Below are 24,595 nucleotides of genomic sequence, written 5' to 3'. Positions count from 1 at the left end.
TGATTTCTGATGCATAATTTTATTAAAGCCAGAGATGGACATTTTTTCTAGAGAAACAGATCTCTGAGGTTAGAATGGAAGATAATGAAACAAGAGATTTCACTTTATAATTTACCTTTGTCAAACTATCCCAGAGCATGTCAATTCTATTATGAAAGTATTACTTTGACATCATATAACCAATTATTAATAGAAAACACACACGCCAAAAAACCTTAAATTCTGTAATCTTCAAGTCAATCATCAACTTTTCTTGGATTTTTGAAGACCCGAAAAGAAAAATAATTTCAAACAACAGCACTCAAACACCATATGCATTTGTAATGAGGCACAGCAATCAATTTTTTTTTTTTTTTTTAGATGGAGTCTCAGTCACCCAGGCTGGAATGCAGTGGCGTGATCTCAGCTCACCGCAACCTCCACCTCCCAGGTTCAAGTGATTCTCCTGCCTCAGCCTCCCGGGTAGCTGGGACTACAGGTGCATGCCACCACACCCGGCTGATTTTTGTATTTTTAGTAGAGACGGGGTTTCGCCATGTTGCTCAGGCTGGTCTCGAACTCCCGACCTCAAGTGACGTGCTCACCTTGGCCTCCCAAAGTGCTGGGATTACAGGTGTGAGCCACCGCACCCAGCCTGGCAGTCAATTTTAAGCCTCCTATTTCCCAGGTTTTAGCTTAATAATCCTCAATAGTTTTTCAGATTTTTGTCAGTCTTGTTTTGGGGCTATTTTGCCTTAGTGGGCCTAAACAGAATATTAAAATACATTAATAATCCATACTGAGAGTAGAGTATAAATGGGTTTCTCACTCCTTAGGGACACAAGTGGAAACAATACATCCCATGAACACAGGTGAATGCCCCTGGTTATCCCTGAGCTGGGCAGTTTCACACAATCATTTTTTCTCTGAGGCCAAAGTCTGTGGTTTGATCATCTTAGCAGCTTCCAGAACAGAAAGTAGGTTTACTTTGTCTCCAAATTCTTTTTCTCGGTGCTCGAGAAGAATGCCCTAAAAGGAAACAAGAGATAATGTCAGTCCTCATCCTAAATCGTTCGTTCATGAGACAGGCATCGAGGACCAGCTGTCTGTCAAGCCTTTTGCTTGAACAGCAAAGGACACAGATCCAAATATGGCCTGGCTCCTGCCCTCAAGGAGTTCAGTCTTTGAGGGAAGATAGACCGGAGAAGGCCACATCCATCTGGCCTGTACCAGCAGCTCTAGAAGTAGGAAGTCAGAAGTGATAAAGCATGACAAGGGCAATCAGGGAAGGCCTCACAGATGCATGGAGGGTAACCAGGATGTCTACAAGTAGAGATGCAGGTAAAAGAACATACCAGGTGAAGAGAAAAAAATGAAGCTAACACAGAAAGGCCCAAAGGTGTGGAAGTGGAGCTCAGAGGTTAGACTTTGGAAGGCACTGAATGACCATCTAAAAGAGAGACCCTCGTTTTTCTTTAGTCTTCTAAGAAACTGGAAGCCACTTTCTTCTCATACGGTGAAAAAAAATGCACTAAGACACAAGATACCCCAAAGTTATCTAAAGTTGGAGGTAGTAAAAAAAAGACAAAATAACATGTTTGAGATCAGCATCAAGGAATCCTTGTTAGAGTTCTTTGATTCATTACATCTGGAAACTCATCTTAAAAAGAAAATCTGTAAATACACTGTGTCATTATTTATAAAGACTTAAAAAAAAAAAAAAGGTCCACCACACTGCAGTGATTATGGGCAAGCAGATCAGAAAATTATATTTACTTGCTCAGTAAACCATAATACAGACATTAAAAATACTAATAGTCTGCGTGCTGTGGCTCACACCTGTAATCCCAGCACTTTAGGAGGCTGAGGTGGGCGGATCACTTGAGGTCAGGAGTTCAAGACCAGCCTGGCCAACACAGTGAAACTCGGTCTCTACTAAAAATACAAAAATTAGCCAGGTATGGTAGCTCAAGCCTTTAGTCCCAGCTATTCAGGAGGCTGAAACAGGATAATCCCTTGAACCTGGGAGGCTGGGAGGCGGAGGTTGCAGTGAGCCGAGATCGCGCCACTGCACTCCAGCCTGGGCGACAGAGCAAGACTCCATCTAAACAAACAAACAAACAAAAACACGCACAAAAAACTAACAATATATAGTGACATAGGAAAATGTTCACAATATACTGTTAAATGAAAAAAGAACATCTAGTTTAGTAAGGTACAATTTTCTAAAGCAAAGCAAAACAAAAGGAAAGGCCACTCAGCTTTGTTCCAGTGGATTTTCCACAGTGGTTGAGCTCATAGGATGGTTTTCCCCACCTTCTATGTTCTGCTGTTTTTAAATTTTCTGTAGTGCAAACACACTTTTTATTTATTTATTTACAGACAGGGTCTTGCTCTGTTTCCCAGGCTGTAGTTCAGTGGTGCGATCATAGCTTACTGCAGCCTTGAACTGCTGTGCTCAAGAAATCCTCCTGCTTCAGCCTCCCAAGTAGCCGGGACTACAGGTGCATGTCACCACGCCGGCTAAACTTTTTTATTCTTTATAGAGATGGGGTTTTGCTATGTTGCCCAGCTGCTTCTTCTTTAAGAATGCTTTCAAGATTATTATTAAAAAGAAAATTCAGGCCGGGTGCGGCGGCTCACGCCTGTAATCCCAGCACTTTGGGAGAACAATGTGGATAGATCACTTGAGGTCAGGAGTTTGAGACCAGTCTGGCCAACATGGTGACACCCTGTCTCTACTAAAAATACAAAAATTAGCTGGGCATGGCGGCGGGTACCTGTAATCCCAGCTACTCGGGAGGCTGAGGCAGGAGAATCGTTTGAACCCGGGGGGGTGGAGGTTGCCGTGAGCGGAGATCGTGCCATTGCACTCCAGCCTGGGCAACAAGAGTGAAACTCTGTCTCCAGAAAAAAAAAAAGAAAAAAAAAAGGAAATCCCCACCACCCCAATTTTAGAGTACAAAAACTCTACACCCAACAAGAACTGAAGTAAGTCCTGAAGTTCAGCTAGCCAGTTAACCTTCCGCCTAGGAGAATGAAGGCCAGGGGCTCCAGGGAATACGAACAAAAGTCAAACACACCTAGCAACATCAGAAACATGCCAGTAGGGCCCATGAGCACCAGATGAGTCATCGCCAGGCAAGAAAAGGCTGGCAGGCATGCCAAGCCCTGCCCTAGAGGCCATGAGAAGGCAGAGGCGGGTAGGGGAAGGAACCCCACATTGTCAGAGTGGGAAGAGGATGGGCAATCCACTGGGGAAGTGGCCTGCCCAAGCATAAGGACATCAGGAAGTGGTCGCTGGGAAACACCTCCAAGGAGAGGCTAGGGGCTGGGCAGGACAGGAGAGGCTAGGGGCAGGGCAGGGCAGGAGAGGCTAGGGGCGGGGCGGGGCAGGGCAGGGCAGGGCCGGGAAGGGTCTCTGGAGTTTGACAGATTTGAGTTCCTAAGTTTCATTTCCATTGTACCACTTAGCTGTGTCTTTGGCTGAGTTATTTTAAATCTCTAGGCCGACTGCTGTATATGTGGATGGGAATAAAAATGCCTAACATCCTAGACTGGTTGTGAGGAAGACACGAGACCATGTACTTGAGCACGTAGAACAAGACAGGCACTCATTGGAAACCATTATTACTAAGACACTTTGACAGATTTACCAGAAAATTAGCAAATAGGTTTATGTTAAATCAGACACCATTTTATGCTAAATTCTAATATAGTCAAGCGAATCAGTTACCAAGCTGTAAAAGGAAGACGTAAGAAATAAAGCTCAGGCCAGGCGTGGTAGCTCACACCTGTAATCCCAGCACTTTGAGAGGCCGAGGCGGGCAGATCACGAGTAGAAACCCTGTCTCTACTGAAAATACAAAAAAATTAGCTGGGTGTGGTGGTGGGCACCTGTAGTCTCAGCTACTCAGGAGGCTGAGGCAGGAGAATGGCGTGAACCCAGGAGGTAGAGCTTGCAGTGAGCCGAGATCGCACCACTGCACTCCAGCCTGGGCAACACAGTGAGATTCCATCTCAAAAAAAAGAAATAAAGCTTAAACTTGAAGGATTTCTATTCCCTTTTATTCCTCCAAAATTGGGAAGAGTATGTAATTATCAACATTAATAGTGAGATCCAACAATGCAGATAAACCCCATCTTTCTACAGAAAGAAAACACTTTCTACACGTTAATGTCATGTCCAAAATTGACAGAGACAGGCCTAGAAGTCAGGCCACCAGTTTCCAGGTCCTTCTCCCATACCCTTCCCTCATCCACTTGCTTTTTTGAGATGGAGTCTTGCCCTGTCCCCTAGGCTGGAGTTCAGTGGCACAATCTCAGCTCACTGCAGCCTCTGCCTCCTGGGTTCAAGCAAATCTCCTGCCTCAGCCTCCCAAGTAGCTGGGACTATGGGTGTGCACCACTACACCCGGCTAATTTTTTAAGCTTTTCTTTAGTAGAGATGGGATTTTGCCATGTTGGCCAGACTGGTCTGGTCTGGAACTCCTGGCCTCAAGTGATCCGCCCGCCTTGGCCTCCCAAAGTGCTGGGGTTACAGGTGTGAGCCACCGTGCCCAGCCCCCTCATCCACTTTGCTCCATCCCTGCTACACATCCTCCTGGCCTCTGCTGACACTGCCCTCCAGGGCAGGGGAGCCACCATGGCTCAAGGCTGCCTAGACTCTGACACAAACAACTGCCTACCTGGCTCTTGGGCCTACAGAGACCCCATTCCTCCTTTCCACACCTTCCCCTAGGGCTCCATGCTGCTTGTGGAGCCTCACAGCCAGGACCTATAATAATAGCCTGTTTGCAGAGGAGTCAGATACCTTTCCTAGGCCGGCCCTAACACCAAGATCCCCACAGAAAAAAGCATCGTCTCCCCGCCACCTCCTTGCCACTTCCCCTAATTACGCCTGGTTCTATTCCTTATTTTCTCCTCTTATTTTTTTTTCTATCATCCATCCATGGTGGCCTGGAACACTGCAAGAGAGTAAATTCAAAAACAGAATAAAACTATGCTTTTGTTCAAGCACAGAAAACAAAACTTAAAGTCAGCAAACCTGGGTTCGGGCCCCAGCAGTGCCACCCATGAGCTGTGCTCCCTGAACTTAAAGTCAGCAAACCTGAGTTCAGGCCTAGCAGAGCCACCGATGAGCTGTGCTCCTTGTGCAGATGCTCATCCCTTTTCAGTTCTAAGTTCCTTGTCTGCAAAATGATCAAACTGTCTCATGATGTCACTGTGATGAGTGAGTAGATTCAAGTATGAGGTACTAGCAGAGAAAGATGTGTGATAAACAACAACTGCCTTCCCTTCCCTTCTTCATGTTCCCTGGCTTGCTAGAAGGAAGGCTAGGAGACCCAAAACAGGGAAAGTCAACCCCCACTCCAGCTTCTGGTTGGAGTCTCACACTCACAGACACAGACACCTACAGACCACAAGTAAACACCAAGAACTCACCTGCTTTCCTGATCCCACCACGAAAACTCCCCCAAGGATGAAGCCTTCTCCTTCCAGGTTTCCAGAGAAGCCTCCATTCCAGGCTCGGAAGAAGTTGTACCACACTCCCAGACGGATAAATCCCATAAACATCATCTTCCGCCTTTGTGGACCATAGAACTTTTTCTATGGAGTGAGAAAGACAGATCCCATATGAGTACTCTACATGCCTGCCTTCCTCAAGGAGGAAACGCTCCTGACGGGGCATTGGTTCTCAGGCAAAGACTCAAAAGGCTGCTGGTTCCAGTCTTCTCTCCCACCCAACACACACACACTGCCCACATTCAGGTCCACTCTTTTTTTTTTTTTTTTTTTTTTTTGAGATGGAGTCTTGCTCTGTCAGTCAGGCTAGAGTACAACGGCGCGATCTCAGCTGACTACAATCTCCACCTCCTAGGTTCAAGCAATTCTCTGGCCTCAGCCTCCCAAGTAGCTAGGATTACAAGTGCCTGCCACCATGCCCGGCTAATTTTTGAATTTTTAGTACAGACAGGGTTTCACCACGTTGGCCAAGCTGTTCTTGAACTCCTGACCACAAATGATCTGCCCACCTCGGCCTCCCAAAGTGCTGAGATTACAGGCATGAGCCACCATGCCCAGCCAATCCAGGTCCATTCTCAACTGCCAAGGAAACAGAACCCTGCTGGGTCCAGTTTCAGACCTCAAGGTAGGCCTGACCTAGGGTGACATCCGTAGCTTTCAATTCTGACTCTACCTTCTCACTAGTCTTCCACCTGACAGGATGGTAACAGTGCTACCTTCTGCAGAGGTGGGAGCAGAAGAGAAAGAAATAAATGAATTAAGGGACAGGGTGTGGGGCTTTGTACTAGGCCCCCAACAGTGGAGGAACCTGTTGGAGTTTCAGCTATTTCCTACTCTCCCAGTTCACATGGCAGGAAAGACTTAAGTAATACAGATGCTCCTCAACTTACAATGGGATTATGTCCCTATAAACCCATCATAAGTTGAAATATCTTATATTGAAATGCATTTAATACACCTAACCTCATAGCTTAGCCTACACTACCTTAAACATGCTCAGAACACTCTTATTAACCTACAGTTGAATAAAATCATGTAACACAATCCTATTTTAAAATAAAGTGTTGAATAACTTATGTAGTTTATTGAATATTGAATGTGAAAAACAGAATGGCTGTATGGGTTCTTGAAGAAATGTAGAAACTAAATGCTTATCACTTCTGCACCATCACAAAGCTGAAAGATCGTTAAGTCAAACCACCAGATGGTCAGGGACTGTCTGTAACTGAGAGGACAACTTTAAAATGTCTGATCATGCTCTGCTCAGGGGGCTGAAAAAGGCCTTGCAAGTTCAGGACAGCTGAAGGGAAGGCCAGCCTCCAGCTCCAGGCCAGACATACCTGGGCCACCCGACTATCACACAGCTGAGCACAATCCCCAGCAGTCTGTGTCTAAAAGCCTCCCATCACACACACCTTTTCATCCAGGAAGATTTCTCCTTTGAAATAAGGCTGGAAATCCTTCACTTCGGTCCTGATGTGCTCCTTTACCACTGCATAGAGGGGGACGCCCAGCTGGTCCAACGTGCTTTTCAGGGAGGACAGATCTGCAGCTTCCTGTAGAAGACACAAGGGTTCAGGGACATCTGTCCCAGCTGGCTGTGGGCCTCCACATAGGGTGTCAGGTTCCCTCTGCAGCCCAGGCTCCTTGTCTTCTCCAGTAGAAAGCAGAGGCAAGGCTCCTGTTATGGCTGTCCTAACCACAGCTTGGGAGCAGCCATACCCAAACACATCCTCTCCTCCTGCCCACAATGCTTCTCTCCTACCTCATCTCCCAGCCCCTTCCCTGCACTAGACCAAACTAACACAAGGGCCCAGCAGACACACGCTCCTCTAGCCATAACCTTCCTTCTCTCTTCAGCTCAACCCTACCCTCTGGAAAGGTATCCCTGTTCTAAAAAGATCTCCCTGGCTAGTCCACCCTGAAGTAAAGCCCTGCTTCTCTGTGCATATCCTATCTTCCCTGTTTGGTGACATTTTCTGTACTGAGTCTGCATGTTACCACTAAGTTGAGGGTTGTCTCTTACATTCCCAAATGTTTCTAATAGTTAGAAACTATGTCTTCCATTTCTTGGAACCCTCAGTGCCTAGAACATGGCTGGGTATAAAACAGGTGCTAAATACCAGGTGGAAAGATTTGAAGTGGGACAATGGGGAGAATGCAGCTGAGCTGAGATGCAGATACCCTTGACTCTCAGGAACTGTGTGCTAGATGGATGAGGGAAACTGCATGAGTCATGGTAAAGCTTCAACATTAAGAACTCAATCCTTTTTTCACATTTGGTGTCAGAATTAAAGAATGAGCAAAAATCCTTTTAAATGCAGTCTACTCATCTCCAATACAAATATGCTGTTGTATGGTTGCAACTACATTTAATTTTTCATTTATTTTCTAGAGTAAGAAAAAAGACAACTAATGAGGCAGAATTGATTACAATACATTTATCAAGAGTTTTACTGACTGGCAAATTTTGCCCTAGAGCAGAGGACTACAGTGTTTGATATAATCAAAAACCACCTTTTTGTGATATGAAAGGTCTTTTATTTTTGAGATGGAGTCTGGCTCTGTCACCCATGCTACTCGCCCATGCTGGAGTGTAGTGGCACAATCTCAGCTCAATGCAACCTACACCTCCTGGGTTCAAGTGATTCTCACGCCTCAGCCTCCTAAGTAACTGGGATTACAGGGGCGCACCACCACACCTGGCTAATTTTTTGTATTTTTAGCAGAGATGGGCCATGTTGGCCAGGCTGGTCTTGAACTCCTGACCTCAAGTGATCCACCTGCCTCGGCCTACCAAAGTGCTGGGAGTACAGGTGTGAGCCACCGCGCCTGGCTTTTTTTTTTTTTTTTTTTTTTTTTTTTTTTGAGTCTTGCCCTGTTGCCTAGCTACAGTGGCACAATCATAGCTCACTGTAGCCCTGAACTCCTGGGCTCAAGCAATCATCCTCCCTCGGCCTCCTGAAAAGCTGGGACTACAAGTGCACACCACCATGCCTGGCTAATTTTTTTTTTTTTTTTTTTTTTGTAGAGACAGGGTCTCGCTATGTTGCCTAGGGTGGTCTCAAATTCCTGGGCTCAAGTGATCTTCTCACCTCAGCCTCCCAAAGTGCTGGGATTATAGGCATGAGCCACTGCACCTGGCTGAGATGAAAGGTCTTACTCACTTTTCCTGGCTCTTTACTCCCGGTGTGGCACTATACAAAGCCATGACGTGGAAACGGAGTCACATACCTCCTAGTTGGGCCACTCAAAATAACTCAGATTGCCATCCACCCATCTTTTTGGAAACGTAAGTTTCCACTAAATGTTCTATGTGGGCACAGACCAGTACAGAGGGAAACAGGTTATAATTAGGGAGAGCTGTTGCTCTTGGAACCTTCTGGATTTTAATGGCCCCGAGAAATCAAGTCAAAACAGGCTTCCACGCAGTTGCTGACTTGCCAGCCACTGCTGACCTAAAAATAGAGGAAGGGGCCATAAACCAATATACATAGGTGGCCTCTAACAGCTGTAAAAGGCAAAAGAAATGGATTCTCCCCTATAGTCTTCAGAAGGAATGCAACCAGATTCCGCTTTGGAATTCTGACCTCTAGAACTACAAGATAAATCTGTGCTGGTTAAAGCCATTGAGTTTGAGGTAATTTGTTACAGCAATAGAAAATTAATACATCTCCCCGATCAGGGTGGCTTTGTTACAACCTCTGTAACTGTTTCCTCCTCTGTAATGAGAATAATAAAATGAGAGTAAAACAAGCTGTATTTCCAAGGGCTATGGTGAGGACCCACTGAGATAGCAGGCACACAGCGCCCTGGGGGTAGGGTACTGCAAGCATCACATGCATCCAGCAGCGCAAGTGGATTCTTCACCAGCCCAGCCACACAAGCATGGAGAGATCAGCAAGGCTGAAAGGTGGTGTCTCAGGGTCAGGGAGGGGAACCAGGAGCATGAGGATGACAATTTGGACAGGGCCACAGCCACTGCTTGAGATGCAAAGTTGTCTCAAGAGCAGGAATACTGTCATTCCCAGTTTTATCCCAGGCAGGGCAGTAATTTCAGAATCTGGGTCTTCTGCCACTGACTGGCTGTGTGACCACAAACAGACCACTAACCACTCTGGTCCTCAGTTTGCCCACCTATAAAGGGACAAGGCTAGATCCAAGTATTGGCAATGTTCCTTCTCACACTAGCATTTTGTGTTTCAACAATCACAGTTCCTTCCTTCCACTGATAAGCTCCATCACCTACAAATAGATGATGTCTTCCCTTCGAGGGGCCAACCTGGAGACCACCCAGTCAGTGAGCTCCAACTTTCAACAAACTCTCATGCCAAATGCACTACTGGCATGACTGAAATCCCACTGAGCTACAGATTCAATGCTGAGAGCACACAGCAAGGAGGCAGAGCTAACATGTGAGAATGTGGCTCTCAGCTGTCCACGATGGACTCTAAGAGCTCCCCAAGGAAAGAGAGACAGGCAGGTCTGCTCTAATAGGTAACCTTGAAGTGTTTCCTCCGACACTGCAGCTTCATCACAGGGAGGGACTGACCACATCCGAATCAGAAGCAATCCAGGCACATCATATATCTATGCTGAGCATCAGAAGCATGGAATTGGACCTGGTCACTGCCCCTGATTAAATTGGAATATAGTCCAGGACTCAGAAGGTACAGCACAGGGTGAAAGGCCTGGGAGTACTAAGGGAAACTGAGATGTGTTGCTAACCCCAGTAGGAGAGGGTGAGTTGTTAAAAAAAAAAAAAAAAAAAGAGCACAAATCAAAAGAAATACCTAGAGCAAATAACAGAACAGAACATGTGGGTAAAAGGCTAAAGCTGGCTTACCGACCCTTGGTTCTGGCCGGAAAACAATGGCCCCTACTTGCCAGGATCCTTTTCTCTGAATAGATCCTCATCTGCACTCACCTCTCGACAGAGGAAACAGCCTGGCCTCCGCACGGCCATAATCACAGCTCCATTTTTTTCCCATAGCTCCTTTGCTTTGAAAGTCCTTGGTTCTAAGAGAGAAAAAAAAGAAATTCGATAACTCCTCCCAGCCCAGCCCCAATCGCTAAGCAGCTCATGAACCACACTAAGTCCAGCCGAGGTCAGAGACCCGGCCTAGCAGAGGACCTGGACAGGCATTTCACACGTGGGAAAAGACACACAGGAAACACAGACAGACAGAATACACACCTTCCTGAAGAAAGTTAACCAAGCTTAAGAATCCTGTTATATACCCGGTAGGTCCCTCCCACCATGAAAATCTTTTTTCTAACCTGAACATTCAGAAGTGGGACATTTCTGGAAAAATGGCCATTTTGTCTATTGCTGATGTCATCAGATATTGTATAATAATCCTTTACAACAGAAACATGGCCCAAACTGAAAAAGTCTCAAATTTTTAACCTAAATATGTTAACTGCAATATTATTAATGAAGGAGAGGATAGAAGATGCCTAGGAATAAAATGCTTTGGGGTAGTAGAGTACTCTAGTTCAAGCCCAGCTCTAAGGTCCAACTGAGTCTCAATCTAGCTGTGTAACTCTGGGCAAGTTATTTTTGCTCTTTGAACCTCAACTTCCTCATTTGTAAAATGCAAATATCTAGTAGCTCCACTTTGGGCCACAGGGCATATTGAAAGATGAATATAAAAGTGCTCACCACAATGTCTGGTAATATAGAGTTGGTGAGGGCTCAATAAATATGAGCCCTTAATTATTTTAGTATTTCCCAGAGGGATCCATGTTCCCGTAGATGTTATGTGGAAAAAAAAAAATGGGGTCAGGTGGGTGAGAGGGTGGGGAGAAGAGTCTGTAATCAAATAAGATTGGGAAACCCCGGGTTGAACAAAGCTTAACAGGTCTCTCTCTCTCCTAGTATCTTACTAAGGTGACCTACTATAAACCTGCACAATCTCCTGCCTTCCTTTGGCAAGCTTCCTTCCTTACTAAACAGATGACGATGACTTCCACCTGGGGGGCTAACATGGTGACCACGCCATCAATGAGACCTTCACCACTCCAACTCTCTTGCCACACCACTGGCATGACTGAAATCCCACCAAGCTACAGCTCTAACACTGAGAGCACACAGCAAGGAGGCAGAGCTAACACATTTGAGTGTGTGGCTCTAAGCTGTCCACAATGGATTCTAGCAGTCCCCCAGAAGAGGGAGATAGGCAGGTCTGCTCTAACGGGTGACCTTGAAGTGATTCCTCAGACACCACAGCTTCTTCACAGGGAGGGGCTGGCCATGCCTGAATCAGCAGCAATCCAGACACCTCATTCTAATAAGCATATGTCTGTGCTGAGCATCAGGAGCATGGAATTGGATAAAAGGTGTCTCCCATACTTGTTCACTCAGGAACTCCTTTTAGTTCGACGATCCCACAAGCCTGGAATTCCTCAGAATACACTCTGGAAGCACTGGTTTAGTAAAAGATTGTAATTATTACTAAATATTATGGAGCAATTTATCATTATAGTTACAGAGACAACAACAGAGAATGAAAAATGCTTTGATAAGAAAAGCTAAAATGTAAAACAGCACCTAAGCCAAGCACAACTATGTAATATGTACACATGGAAAGGAATATGCCAAAATCAAAATTACTGTGTTAGGGTAACAGAATTATTGCTAGTTTAAAAATTGTTATTAAATTTTTCCTAATTTTGTTATATTATCTTTTCAATTAAAAAAAGGAGAGAGTTTAGAAAGAAAGCAGTAAGCCTGTATCCCAGCTCCTTGGAAAAGTACTGAGACCTGAAGGGTCACCACTTACCCTTCTCCAGTGTTTTCAGGTCTATATCCTCCAGGTACTCCAGGGCCGCTTTCTGGGGCTTGGACAGAAACACGTCTGTGTTGGCAAGCAGCAATGCCAAGGCAGCAGCCCCCAGGGCTCCTGCACCAATGGACCACATCCCCATGGTGAAGAAACTTGGGTCCTGGAGGAAAGACATTTCTGGAGATTGAGAAGAAGGAAGAAGGCGTTACTGCTCCCACAGGGTAGCTGGAATTTCATCTTCCAGGCAAGGCTCTGGCAGGACAGCCAACCAGGAGGTCAGGACAGGGGAAGGGAGCAGCAGTGTCAGAGGCGAGACTGGACAAGGGCTGCTAAGCACCTGCTGCCACCAGAACTTGGGGATGCAGCACACACATGGAGGTTCCTGCACCGTGGAGCTCACCAGGGCATCAGGAGTGATGACAGAGAAAGGACAGCCTTCTCAAATGGTTCTCTTGCTGCTCTCTCTTCTCATGCCCCAAGTTGCAGCCCCTAGCTCTGCGGAGCTGTGCCGAGCTATGTCCCCTGTAGGCAGACTACTTCCTCATTCCCCTCCTCATCAATGCCTGATTCTCCCTCACAATCCAGGTGGCTCAGGATCATGTCCCTGGGTAGGGGCAGCTTTCTCTTCTGTGATCAGAGGATACTTAGAACACCAACCGCACTGTTTTGTTCCCCTATCTTCTTTCCTCTTTAGTTTGAGGACCCTCCAGAAACAGGGACCATATCCTACTCATCAAGCCCCCAGCCAGTGCCCAGCAGGGCCTCATTCATTATAGGCAGGCAGTAATTTCTCCCAATTGAGAAGAGCTTTATTTCTCCCTTATTATAAAAACAAAATATGCTTATAGAAAAAACCAAACAGAGAATACATGAAACCATAGTCGATAAGAAAGCAAATACTCTCTGAAGCTACCACCTACTGATGGCCACTGTTAAACACTGGTGTTTAGTAATCCGACTTTTTTCTCCTGTGAACAGAACTACACAGATGTCTGCCAAACAAATGCAGGTGTTATATCAGAAAGAGGAGGTCCTGGCAGGGCGCAGTGGCTCATGCCTGTAATCCCAGCACTTTGGGAGGCCGAGGTGGGCGGATTACCTGAGGTCGGGAGTTCGAGACCAGCCTGACTAACATGGAGAAACCTCATCTCTACTAAAAATACAAAATTAGCCTGGCGTGGTGGTGCGTGCCTGTAATCCCAGCTTCTTGGGGGTGCTGAGGCAGGAGAATCGCTTGAACCTGGGAGGCAGAGGTTGCAGTGAGCCGAGATCGTGCCATTGCACTTCAGCCTGGGCAACAAGAGTGAAACTCCGTCTCAAAAAAAAAAAAAAGAAAAAGAAAAAAAGAAAGAGGAGGTCCTGGCAGGGCACGGTGGGTCATGCCTGTAATCCCAGCACTTTGGGAGGCCGAGGCAGGTGAATCACGAGGTCAAGAGATGGAGACCATCCTGGCCAACAAAGTGAAACTCTGTCTCTACTAAAAATACAAAAATTAGCTGGGCATGGTGGCGCACGCCTATAATCCCAGCTATTTGGGAGGCTGAGGGAGGAGAATCGCCTGAACCCGGGAGGCGGAGGTTGCAGTGAGCTGAGATTGTGCCACTGCATTCCAGTCTGGTCATAGAGCAAGACTCAGTCTCAAAAAAAAAAAGAAAGAAAAGAAAAGAAAAGAAAGAGGAGGTCCTATGGCATCTGCAGAGGAGGCTGGGCAAAAGACAGCTGCATAAGATAAGGGCCTCTGCAACTGAAATGGAGCTCCAGGCGGGTTCTGTCAGAATTCAGCCTTGTTCCTGGCTTCTTCTGCCAGCTAGGAAGACTTGTGCCTGTGGGTGGGAGCTCCTGGAAGCAGCCCACAAAGTACCCCCACCTCCAGCCTTCCTTCTCCCAACAACCACTTACAATATCTATCTTTCCATTTGGTCCTCACGCCATCCTAAGCTCTGGCATACCCTGGTGCCTTCTTCTCTAAGTACCAGCCTGCTTCTGTGTGCTTAGATCACCAGGTATAGGCCTGGGAGTGGGTGTGGTAATTGTGTGGCCCACCTCACCCCAGCCCATCAAACCTCTGACTCAAGTCTCCCTTGCAGGACTTGGCCGGGAGAGGATGTCTCTAAAGGATCAGGAAAGGCCCTGGAAATCCAAATGTCACTGCCAAGGGTGGGGGCTGTGAGGGGTGCACTGCATGAGGTTGGGGTGGGAGTGAGTCGGTGGTGACTTTGGGAAGGAAAGGACAGGCCAGACTAGCATTGAAGCCACATGGAAATTCAGATTTAAGAAATAAAAGAGGCAGCCATAAAAAAGAACGAAATCATGTCCTTTGCAGCAACATGGAGCTGGAGACCATCATCCTAAGTGAACTAACCCAGAAACAGAAAATCAAATACCACGTGTTCTCATTTGCAAGTGGGAGCTAATCAATAGTATACATGGACATAAAGACAGAAATAACAGACACTGGGGACAGCTGAAGAGGGGAGAGTGGGGGCAGGATGGGGTGAAAATTACCTATCAGGTTTAAGGGTCACTATTGGATAACGGGTACACTAAAAGCCCAGTCTCCATCACTACACAATATACCCATGTAACAAATATGCATATGTACCCCACGAATCTAAAATAATTAAAAAAAAAAAAAAGGAATAAGAGAGAACCTTCGTTGAGTGCGGTGGCTCCTGCCTGTAATCCCAGCATTTTGGGAGGCTGAGGCAAGAGGGTTGCTTGAGCCCAGGAGTTTGAAACAAGCTTGGACAACATGGGAGGACCCTGTCTATAAAAAATTAGCTGGGCATGGTGGCACACGCCTGTGGTCTCAGCTATTTGGGAGGCTGAGGTGGGAGGATCACTATAGCCCAGAACTCCAGCCTAGGTGACAGAGCAAGACCTTGTCTTTAAAAAAAAAAAAAAAAAAAAAGATGAAGAAGAAGAAAAGAAGTTCCAGGTAACGGGGGTAACCAAACAAAAAACAACATCTAAGAAAGAGGAATTTGGCATCTATATACTTGGGAAGAGGAAAAAGAAGGGGAAAATCAGTGCGTGTGTGTGTTGGGGAAGGGGGTGCTGCTATGGTTGTCTTGAAATGCCTAACCTTGTTTTTACTCTAACTCGCTACTTTGAATTTTATCCTGCTTGTCTCTTTAATCACCTAGCCTTGCCTCTCCTGTAAATAAGACTCTTTCTAGCTGGGAAAGTCAGACAAACTCCAATTGACCCCTTAATTTACAAGACACTAAGGGCTCCTTACCCAACCCCCTTCCGCAAGGAGTTGACCTGTGTAAGCAGATCCTCAGCGTTTCAAAGGAGCCCAATTAACTGATAAGGTACTAGCACCAACAATGTATGAAGTTCCCAGGATTTTTCTTAAAGAGATAACAATATAAAGCCTTGAGTTCGTGTCCGACATACTCCCTATATCTAATTATAATGAAAGATTTAGAGCCTTGCACCTGGTACCGTTGCTCTTTTTGTAACCATTTGTCTTTTAAATTGTTTATCTCTCTGTAACCATTTTGCTTCTTTTGATTCTTGCATGTTTTTACTTCTGTAGAATTATTGCATGAGTCCCCCTCCCCTTCCTAAACCAGGTATAAAAGTTCATCAAGCCCCTTCCTCGGGGCCGAGAGAATTTTGAGCGTTAGCCGTCTCTTTGGCCACCCGCTTAATAAAGGACTCTTAATTTGTCTCCAAGTGTGGCGTTCTCACTAACTCGCTTGGGTACAACAGTCTGACATGAGGGACCTGTGCTGAGAAAGAAGAGTTTCTTACTACCCACTATTCAAAATGTAACCAATAAATGGCACCATCTAGAAACGAAGAATCTCAACCCCCACCTTAGAACTAAGGAATCTTATACTGCCTTTTAGTCAGACTGGCAGGCAATTCATAAGCATGTTAAAGTTTGAGAAGCATTGTGTTAGAGCAAAGAATTCAGGACTTCGTGCTTGGTTGGCCATCAGCCACCAGAATAAAGTCAAGTCACGAGGGCGGTCTGGGCTTGGAGAGCTGGGCCCCCCGCCAAGACCCTGAGAACAGAACATTACAGACATGCACACATCTCTATCCCTCTGCCTGGAATATCCTATTTCATTCTGTGCTTCACAACTCAGAGGCCTCTTTAAGAAGGCTTCCCTGATGTTCTGCCAGCCCCCTACTTCCAGCCTCCCACTTCTACCCCCAAGAGGTGTTGATTCACCCCCTCCTCAGTTCTGTGCCCAAACATCACCCACATTTCTTCTGATGTGCTTGACACACTGGTTTGGACCTGTCAGATTTCTCTCCTTTGGCGACATTCTGCAGTTTATCTCTGAATCTCTCATACCTAGCACAGCGCACATCTGGTACAAAGCAGGCTCACCACAAGTGCATGCTGAAATTAATTCAACAGAATTGAATTACAGAGACAATGGCTTATGGACAACCAAAGTTCTTGGGACATACAGGAAAGAACCTGCCACAGGCCTGCTTCCAATTCTTTAATTTGACAAAGTTACACATTACTGGATGACAGTTCACAGAACAATTAGGAGGAAAACCACAGCTCTTATCTGCTTGCTGTAAACAAGAGATTTCCCAGAGCCTGGAACAACTTCTGTACCTTTATGCACTTCCAAAATGTTCCTGGATTTCTGACTTGTGTTATGACTCAGGAGCACATAGAATGGTCTCTGATCACAGATTTGATGGGCATTTCTGCTCAGTATACAAAGACCAGCTTACATCTATCCCACAAATGGACTCTGACTCCTAGGACACATCAGTGCATTCACAAAGTCCAGGGCCCCTCACAGTCAGCTCCACATTCTTCCAACACACCCCTGCCACACTCAAACAGCCTCCACCTTCCCACTGTCCAGTGATGGGCGTTTGGCATGTTTGCTCCTAGGCACAAGAGAATTCAACTCAACTAGACTCAACATTTATTTCCAAACATTTATTCAGTACTGACCTGTTCAATAAATGGCGATTTGGGAGGACATAAAATGATACACAATCCTCAAGAAAATATGGACCTGGTACACAAATAACAAAAAAATATCAAGTGGGAAGGTGAGGCAGCTTGGGCAATGTATGGGCATGAGGCTATAGTGGTGCAGGAATAACAGCCAGTCTGGGTAGCCACAGAAGCACCCAGAAGGAAGTGGCTTTGGAGCCAGTGTAGGACACAGGAGGCAGCATGGACAGGCTAGGCTGGGATGGGGCCAGCTAAGCTGGGAGACAGCAGGCTGACTGGGGCAGGTGTCAGTGCTGAAGGAACCCTGAGAACTCAAACCTCTATGTTCCAAAGACCCCCATCTCCATACCTCAAGTTCAAGGGCTGGGTACAAGATCCAGACCTCAAAACCCCCATAAGTGCTGTCTTCTGACCTCCCACTGTGATCCTGAAAGTGTGAGCAGAGAATCAGCCCTCTGGGGCAGTGGACCCCATCCTCAGGCACTGCAGCACCATGCTGAGAGTGTTATCAGGACCAGTGGTGAGCATCAGGCCTCTCCATGGACAGACCGCACCCAGTGGGCCTCTAGCAGCCCACTCTTGTGCCAGAGAGAAGCACAGAAAATTCACTTTCAGGAATACCTGGAGAGCACACAGGCCTAGCCTCTTATCCAAGTCCCCTGGGCTACAAAGCAACTCCCATCCTGTCATGTCTTGAAGCATGTACTACTGTGACTTGCTGCACAGTGAGCAGACCCTGAATTCTGAAATCACAATTTTTCCTACACACAAAAAAGGACAATCAAAGGAATTTTAATTTCTAAACAGAAATGATGCATTTTCACATGGGCCTCTAAGATTGCAGAGGTATGGAGGCCAGCAATCCTTTGTACCTCTGCAGCCAGTCGTCTTAGAAGCTGTCAGTAATGGCCTAATTTCATTCACTCAACAGTCTTGTGATGCAAAGATTATCCTGTTTAGCAGCTAACACTGAGGTTCAGAGTTCAGTAACTTCCCTGTGTCACAGAGCCAGCAGGCAGCAGTACTACAACCTGGACCCGAGTCAACAGGAATAGGACTCCAAAGCCTGAAAGACTACCTTTCCTCGCCACACATTCAGAAGTGGGTTTACATCTGCTGTAATTGTTGATTAACAAAGAAAAGAAGAAAGAAGTCGGTCCTGGAGATCCAGGAGTATGATTCCCTCTGTCTTAAAGAGAATGTTTTTTTAATCACCTTGTTTTTTCAGTCATCGTGTACAGTCAAACCATGTTTACTCTAAAGGAAATTTACCATACACCAGATGTTCCTTCTCTTTCCTCCCCCTTTCTATCCCCCCTTCCATTAAGGAAAGGGTCAGTTTCTCTGAAACAGAATAGTAGGGTTGTTTACAGAAGAGCCAGCCCCCACCTGACACAGCTATAGCATTCAGTTCCCCACTGCTGGGCTTATCTGATCCACCCTCTCCCACAGAAGGTGAAGTAGGATAAAGCCACAAACAAACAACAGCTGTGGCAGCTCAGAGTGGCAGCTGTGGTCTGAACATGGGTGCAAGAGGACGAGACCCAGTCGGGCTCCCTAGGCTAAGCTGAATCAATTCCTCCCCAGGCCCCATTTTTCTCAACTCCATGAGGAAGTTCCTAATGATCCCCAGTGACATCCTATGAGTCTAACAAAAACAGGTCACTTTGGAGTCAGAACATTCTAGGCTCCTCAACACTGCCCCCCCGCCCCAAATTCAGTTTCCAGCTTTGAGACCCTGTCTCTTTCCTATACAAGGCAACTCCCTTCCTCAAACGGTCTCTTACCCCCAACCTCGGACGCTTCAAACTTGGGAACAAGGCACTCACCATACACAGCGTCCACACCTCTGCTTCTCTTGACAAAGAAGTATATCCAGGGGTGAGCAGACGGGCCTGGGCAGGCGGCAAGGGGAGGGCTGGAGGCGGGACTAGGTCCCTAGGCTCAGTCACTCCATAGGCAGGACCAGGCCACCCAGAAACCCTGGGGCTCCTTCAGCTGCCAACAGTCAGTCTCCAGAAAACATCTAAATGGAAAGCTGCCAAGGCCCCCTAGCCCTTCAAAAAGTTGAGCAAAGCTTTGAGTCATTTGCAGTCATGCAGATTATAACATTTCCCAAGTGCCACCAGACTCCTCTGCTATCCGGTGCAGACTAAAGAAGCAAAGCTCGTAACACAGCCCACATGTCATACTAGCGCAAATAAAAGAAGATGTCCTTTTCTCTGTGGCTCCTCGTGCAGCCTGCTCCCTTGCCCCATTCCTCACCCCAGGCCTGGAAAGTCAGCTGGCACCTCTGAGGCCCCTCATCTGCTGTCTATTCTTTACCTCCCTTTGCTTTCCCTTCCTTTTCTGCCACATCAGTGGCTTCCCTCAACCCACACTCCCTTCCTGGGTGACTTCCAGCACTTCTCCCACCACTTTGTTATTGACTTCCAAGTTCCTATTGCTGTTCTGACCCAAAGTTTCCACTTGGGGGTTTTGTAGGTATCTCGGTTGTACCACATCCAAAACTAAAGTCGATTTCTCTGCTGGAGTTCCATGGCTCAGTAGATGGGGGGGCAGGGAGGGGGGACAGTGGGGGACAGGGGTTCACATTTTACTGTTCATTTGCCTTCACTGCCTACATCGACTCAGGAAGTTCTGTCCATCTTCTAAAATGTATCTGCTACCCATCCTCTTCTCGACCTCACTGCTGCTGTCCAAACCCAGGATCCTGTAACTCTGTCCCTAGCCTATTTCAAGAACCACAGAACTGAATCTGGCTTGGTTCTAGTCTGGTCCTCTATAGTTTATTTTCCAAGCTGTAGTCAGAGCGATCCCAGCACACCCCCACCTGATTACACCTTTCCCTTGTGTTCAGACTCTCACTAACAATAAACTCCTCAGCAAGCCAGCTGATGGGGCCCTCCACAGCTTGGCTTCAGCAAGTGTTGCTCATGTTGTTTCCTTTGCCTGGGATGCCCCCCTCCGACCCAGGCCAACCACGTAAATGCCTACTTATTCATAAGGCCCAGCACACATAACACTTCCTCTCCAAAGCCTTTCCTGAAAGCCCTGACAACTGACTGCTCACTGACCTCTTCTATAGCATGCATGTGTGTGCGCACACACCCATAACCCTGCACAACGCACAAATGAGTTTTGTAAATTTTAGTTATTTACATGTCTGTCTCCACAATATGTTGGCACAATGTGTTGTTGTCTTCATTCCTGCATCCCCAGCACTCAACACAGATCCTGGTAATTATCAGGCACTAAATGTTAATGAAATTATCTGAATTTTACTCTTAGAATTCCACAGTGAGGCAGACTTGGAACTTATAACTACTCAATTCCAATTTCAGTTCAGTATGAAAGGCAATTTTGGACAGGGCTGGCTTGATATTAAAGAAAACACTCTAGCTTGGGACTTAGGTAACTTAGGCTGGGTCCTCGCTCTACTGCTCACTAGCAGGGCAATCTGACTTAAGGTATGAAGACACTCGGGGCCTGGATCTCATCATCTATATAGACAGAGGAAGGAACTCAAAATTCTATGAGGTTGTCTTAGCTCTGACATCCAAAGACTCTAAAGTACCATGTGACTGCAACTACAGGGATCTGATGTCTAGAAAGCCATGGGAACCCCTGCCACCACTGTTCTTCTGCTGGGTGTGCACATTCACCCTGCCTCCTTTGCTGGGCCTAACTCCTGACTGTTTCAGGAGCTGCCTCTGGGCAGGAACTGATAAAGTCTTAATGAAACAAAGTATCAGCACTGGGTGAGTTAAATCATGTCTGAAACAAGTAGAGACAGCATCATATTCTAAACATCAAGGGTACACCTGCCCAGCCCAGCCCCACCCAGGGAATCGTCCCTCTTCAGAATGAGCTGGCCTGAGGCAGAGATAGGGGAGAAGCAAGAAAGGGTGCTGAGGGAGACAAAAAACTAAGAGTGCACATGGGCCTCCTTGCCTCAGGCCCTCAGTGAACAAGTCTTGAAAGGATGCTTCATCTTCCTTCTCTGGTCTCCTCTGTTTCCCTCTCCTTCCCTCAAAGCGCTGGTTCAGCTCATTTTACTGAGCAAATGAAGAAACTAAAGCTCAGAGAAGGAGCTGGCTAGTCCAAGGTCACATGGGCAGGGCAGGTTGTCAGTGGCTGCACTGGGACTCAGGTCTGGGTCTCCCAACTTCCAGTCCATGACTGTTTATCCTGCATCAGACACGCTAGGTCCTGGGCAGCCAGCCACGGGCCAGTGGCCTCTAAGGCTGGAATAGCATGGCAGTCTGGGCTCAGGAAGTGGGGCCCTGCAGGTCTTGAAGCCTGTTCACTGGCCTCAGGCAAGCTAAGAGCAAGACTGCCCCTAAACAGGGCCTGGGAAATCTGCTGCCTGGAGAGAACATCATCAGCCTCTCCCAAGCCCAATCCTTGGTAAGCAGCTTATAATCTGAAGCCAAATGTCTTAACATTGCCTAGTCTCCGCTGAGAAGCCATTCTGCACCTCTCTTCCCCACAATAACAAGACTCTGTCCATCCTTGTCTAGCATACTGATGATGCAGGCACACAGAGCCTTATGAGCAACAGATGCCCTTCCACCCACCCTTGTCTTCATATACCACAAAACCAGTCACTTGCAATGAGCTCTCACCTACCTGCCTCAGTCTCCAACTCTCAGCCCTGCTCCTTGGGGTGTGTATCTGCCTGGTTCTGGCCCAGTCCTACTCTCAAATGCCAGATCCAGAAACCTCTGAATAGATGCTGAAAGCAGCACCAGCCCCCACATTCCTCACTCTTGGGCGTATCTCAGGGTTTCCCAGTAGCTGATTATGTCCTCTTGTTTCCTCAAGCTGTAGGGCCCCCCACCCCTCAAAGAGCAAGCCATTCTAATCTCACTTGCACAGCCTCCTGTCTGGGCTCAGAACTCCGGCTTCATCAAGTTATATGGGTGTGGATAGGAAGGCAAGGCAATACCACAGAAGACACTGGGCTAAAAGCCAATAATCCTGGGTTTTCTCTCTTTGACTCTGAGAGTTATTTTATCCCTCTGAACCTCAGTGTCTTCTTAAAAACAAGGGCACTTTAAAGAGTTGTCATAAAGATTATATAAGAAGAGCAATTTTTAATGCGGTAACGCACTAGAAACCAGCAAAGCAGCATTATCTTTCTCTCTTTTGCAGGGCTCAGATTCACTCGTGCCCCTATAAAGACAGGATATCTGAAGCAGGACAGGCACAAAATAGTGAACTTCTGCAGCTGTGTCACTGCAGGCCTGCTTTCTGGTGAACGTTCTAGGTCTGGTGGGAACACTGGCTTGTCTCAGCCCCTCTGGCCTGCAGGCCCGCTCCATGCTATTCCTGTAGCAGCTAACACTGCCTCCTGCACTAGCAGTGCCAGAGAAGGCAAAGGACACTGCCCAGCTGTAATTTCCCTGTGCCAGAGGCCACTGAGCTCAAAGGTGAGGCTGGCTCTCTGCACAGCACCTCAGGATGGTTCTTGCCACACAAGCCACAGCAGAGACTTGGAGCTTCTGCTCAACATTTCACAAAGAAGCAAGAACCCAACTGGCAGGACAGCTGCCCTATTGCTTAGATAGGGACAGAGCCTGGGGCTTGAGCCCTAGAGTTCCAGTCCTATCCAAACTTTCTGAGCACCATTTAAATGACACGAGATGAGAAAATCATCAGAAATGTCTTTTGTACCCCTTCAGAAGTAATGCAGAAGGTCTCAACTGACATGCTCTTATAAAAGACGGGGATATAGGAAAGGCCCACACCAAGAATAATATCTAACTTTAATTCCTGCAAGCTGTATAAACCTGGACAAGGAACTGTTTTGCATCAGTAAAATGGGAATGCTTCCTTAATTACCTTCTACAGAGTTGCAAGAATCAAAGGATTAAATGTATAGGAGGTGCCTTGTGAGGTACCTTACAAAAAGTGCAATAAATACGATGTATAATTCTTCATTTCTAGAGCAATGATTACCCTCAAAACGTTATTTGCACACAAAATGAAGAGTTTTCTGATGAATGAGTATGGTAACGAGTCGGGGTCTGCAGTGGAAATCCCAATCCTCATTCTCCAAAGCTGGGCCCGAGCAGGAGCATTCAAGACTATTCAAGCTGACTTTTTCACAATGCTTTTCAAAACAAATCCTGATTATTTTCTTTTTGAAAAACCACCTGCCAGGTTCAAAGGAAAATACATTAAAATAAAACAAACAAAAAAGGTGAGTTCTGGGTTGCTGGGCTGTGGAGACAGCATAATGTGGCAAGGAAAAGAGGCGCAGGAGCTGCTGGGAACCCCGGTCCGGCAGTGGACTCCCGGGTGTGCCTCCTTCCCACAGCCCTGGACCGGCTGGGCCTTGACTTCCCTCCCTTTGCCTCTAACCATCTCCACCTGCGCCTTCACCTCCCGCCCCAGCAACAACCCTGGGGGCAGATTGTTCATCTTTTCATTCCTAGACCTCAGCAGGGCTGTTAAGTTTACAACTGGGCTCTACCCAATTTAAAGTCAGGCGTTTGTGACTCTTGGGAAAGAGGGGGAACAGGTGCCTCCGAAACGCTGAACAACGCTAGAAACCGTGCCCTCTTAAAAGACACCACCCTAAGCGGGCACAGAGACGAGGACGAGGACTGCCAGGTCCGCACCTGGGGCTGGTCCAGCCGGGCGGCCCCCGGGCCCATGCTCCAGGGCAGGGCCCTCTCCTCTGTTCTTTGTCCCAACAATTCGCGAAGGTTGGCGCCACCGGCGTCACTCAAGGCTTGCGGGCGTGGACAGAGGGGGCCCTAGCCCGCCGCAGCAGCGCCGGGTCCCCGTCTCCGTTCTCTGACGCCTGGGCGCAGGGTTTTTCCATCGGCCGCCACGCAGGGTGGCGGAAGGGTCGTCGTCCTCGGAGGGAGCGCCAGCGCTGCGGCGGCTCCTAAGAAAGTTGGCGCGGGCCCGAGGGGCGCGCCTCACCAGCCCAGCACCCACCCTACCGCGCGCCGCCGGCCCTGCACTGCCTCAGTTTCCCCACCTACGCCGCGGCAGGCCCCGCCTACGGACATCACGTGCCTCGCGGAGCCCCGGCGCGCAGCACCTACCTCAAGTGCCTCCCTTCTGCCGGCCTTTTGCCGCCCCGACGCCCGGGCGCTAAGGGGCCAAACCGCCCGGCCCGGAGGGTCCCAGGGGCGGGCCCCGCGCTTGCGCAGCCTCCAGCCTGTGCTGCATCGCGCGCTACCGCGCCACCGCCATGTGACCCGCCCCGCCCCCCGTGGGAGGAGCTCCGGGCCTGCCCCCGACTCGCCGACCTCCGGGCCGCGGTCTCCTAGCTCCGGTGGCGCTCGGGCGTGTGCCCCAGCGGTCCTTTTACGCACAGCGCTCGGTCGGTCCA

General features: G+C 47.6%; 1 protein-coding gene across 5 annotated transcripts; it reads right to left on the bottom strand.

Annotated features, from left to right (window-relative positions):
• On the bottom strand, positions 1-24,595 carry PRXL2A (peroxiredoxin like 2A). Of its 5 annotated transcripts, none has more exons than XM_009458819.4 (6): positions 24,306-24,595; positions 12,291-12,453; positions 10,433-10,524; positions 6,921-7,061; positions 5,425-5,589; positions 1-1,008 (listed from the first exon to the last, which is right to left on the bottom strand). In XM_009458819.4, the coding sequence occupies exons 2-6, from the start codon at positions 12,433-12,435 to the stop codon at positions 895-897; spliced, it is 657 nt and encodes a 218-aa protein (XP_009457094.1). In that variant the 5' UTR covers positions 12,436-12,453; positions 24,306-24,595; the 3' UTR covers positions 1-894. The 5 variants fall into 5 exon arrangements, with proteins under 5 accessions (XP_009457094.1, XP_001153100.1, XP_009457093.1 ...); XM_001153100.6 differs by having other exon boundaries at positions 12,291-12,470; positions 24,306-24,468; XM_009458818.5 differs by lacking the exon at positions 24,306-24,595 and adding an exon at positions 21,874-21,890 and having other exon boundaries at positions 12,291-12,470.

This window comes from Pan troglodytes, chromosome 8 (assembly GCF_028858775.2).
Source record: "Pan troglodytes isolate AG18354 chromosome 8, NHGRI_mPanTro3-v2.0_pri, whole genome shotgun sequence".
Taxonomy (NCBI): domain Eukaryota; kingdom Metazoa; phylum Chordata; class Mammalia; order Primates; family Hominidae; genus Pan; species Pan troglodytes.
This window is presented reverse-complemented; position numbering and strand designations above follow the sequence as displayed.

Excerpts from the sequence above, each read along its gene's own strand:
- PRXL2A (XM_001153100.6), bottom strand. The coding sequence starts at position 12,468 with ATGTCTTTCCTCCAGGACCCAAGTTTCTTCACCATGGGGATGTGGTCC. Across the intron at positions 7,062-10,432 it reads GCTGTTTCCTCTGTCGAGAG|GAAGCTGCAGATCTGTCCTC; the intron begins GTGAGTGCAGAT and ends TGTCTTCTACAG. Across the intron at positions 1,009-5,424 it reads TGGTGGGATCAGGAAAGCAG|GGCATTCTTCTCGAGCACCG; the intron begins GTGAGTTCTTGG and ends GTTTCCTTTTAG.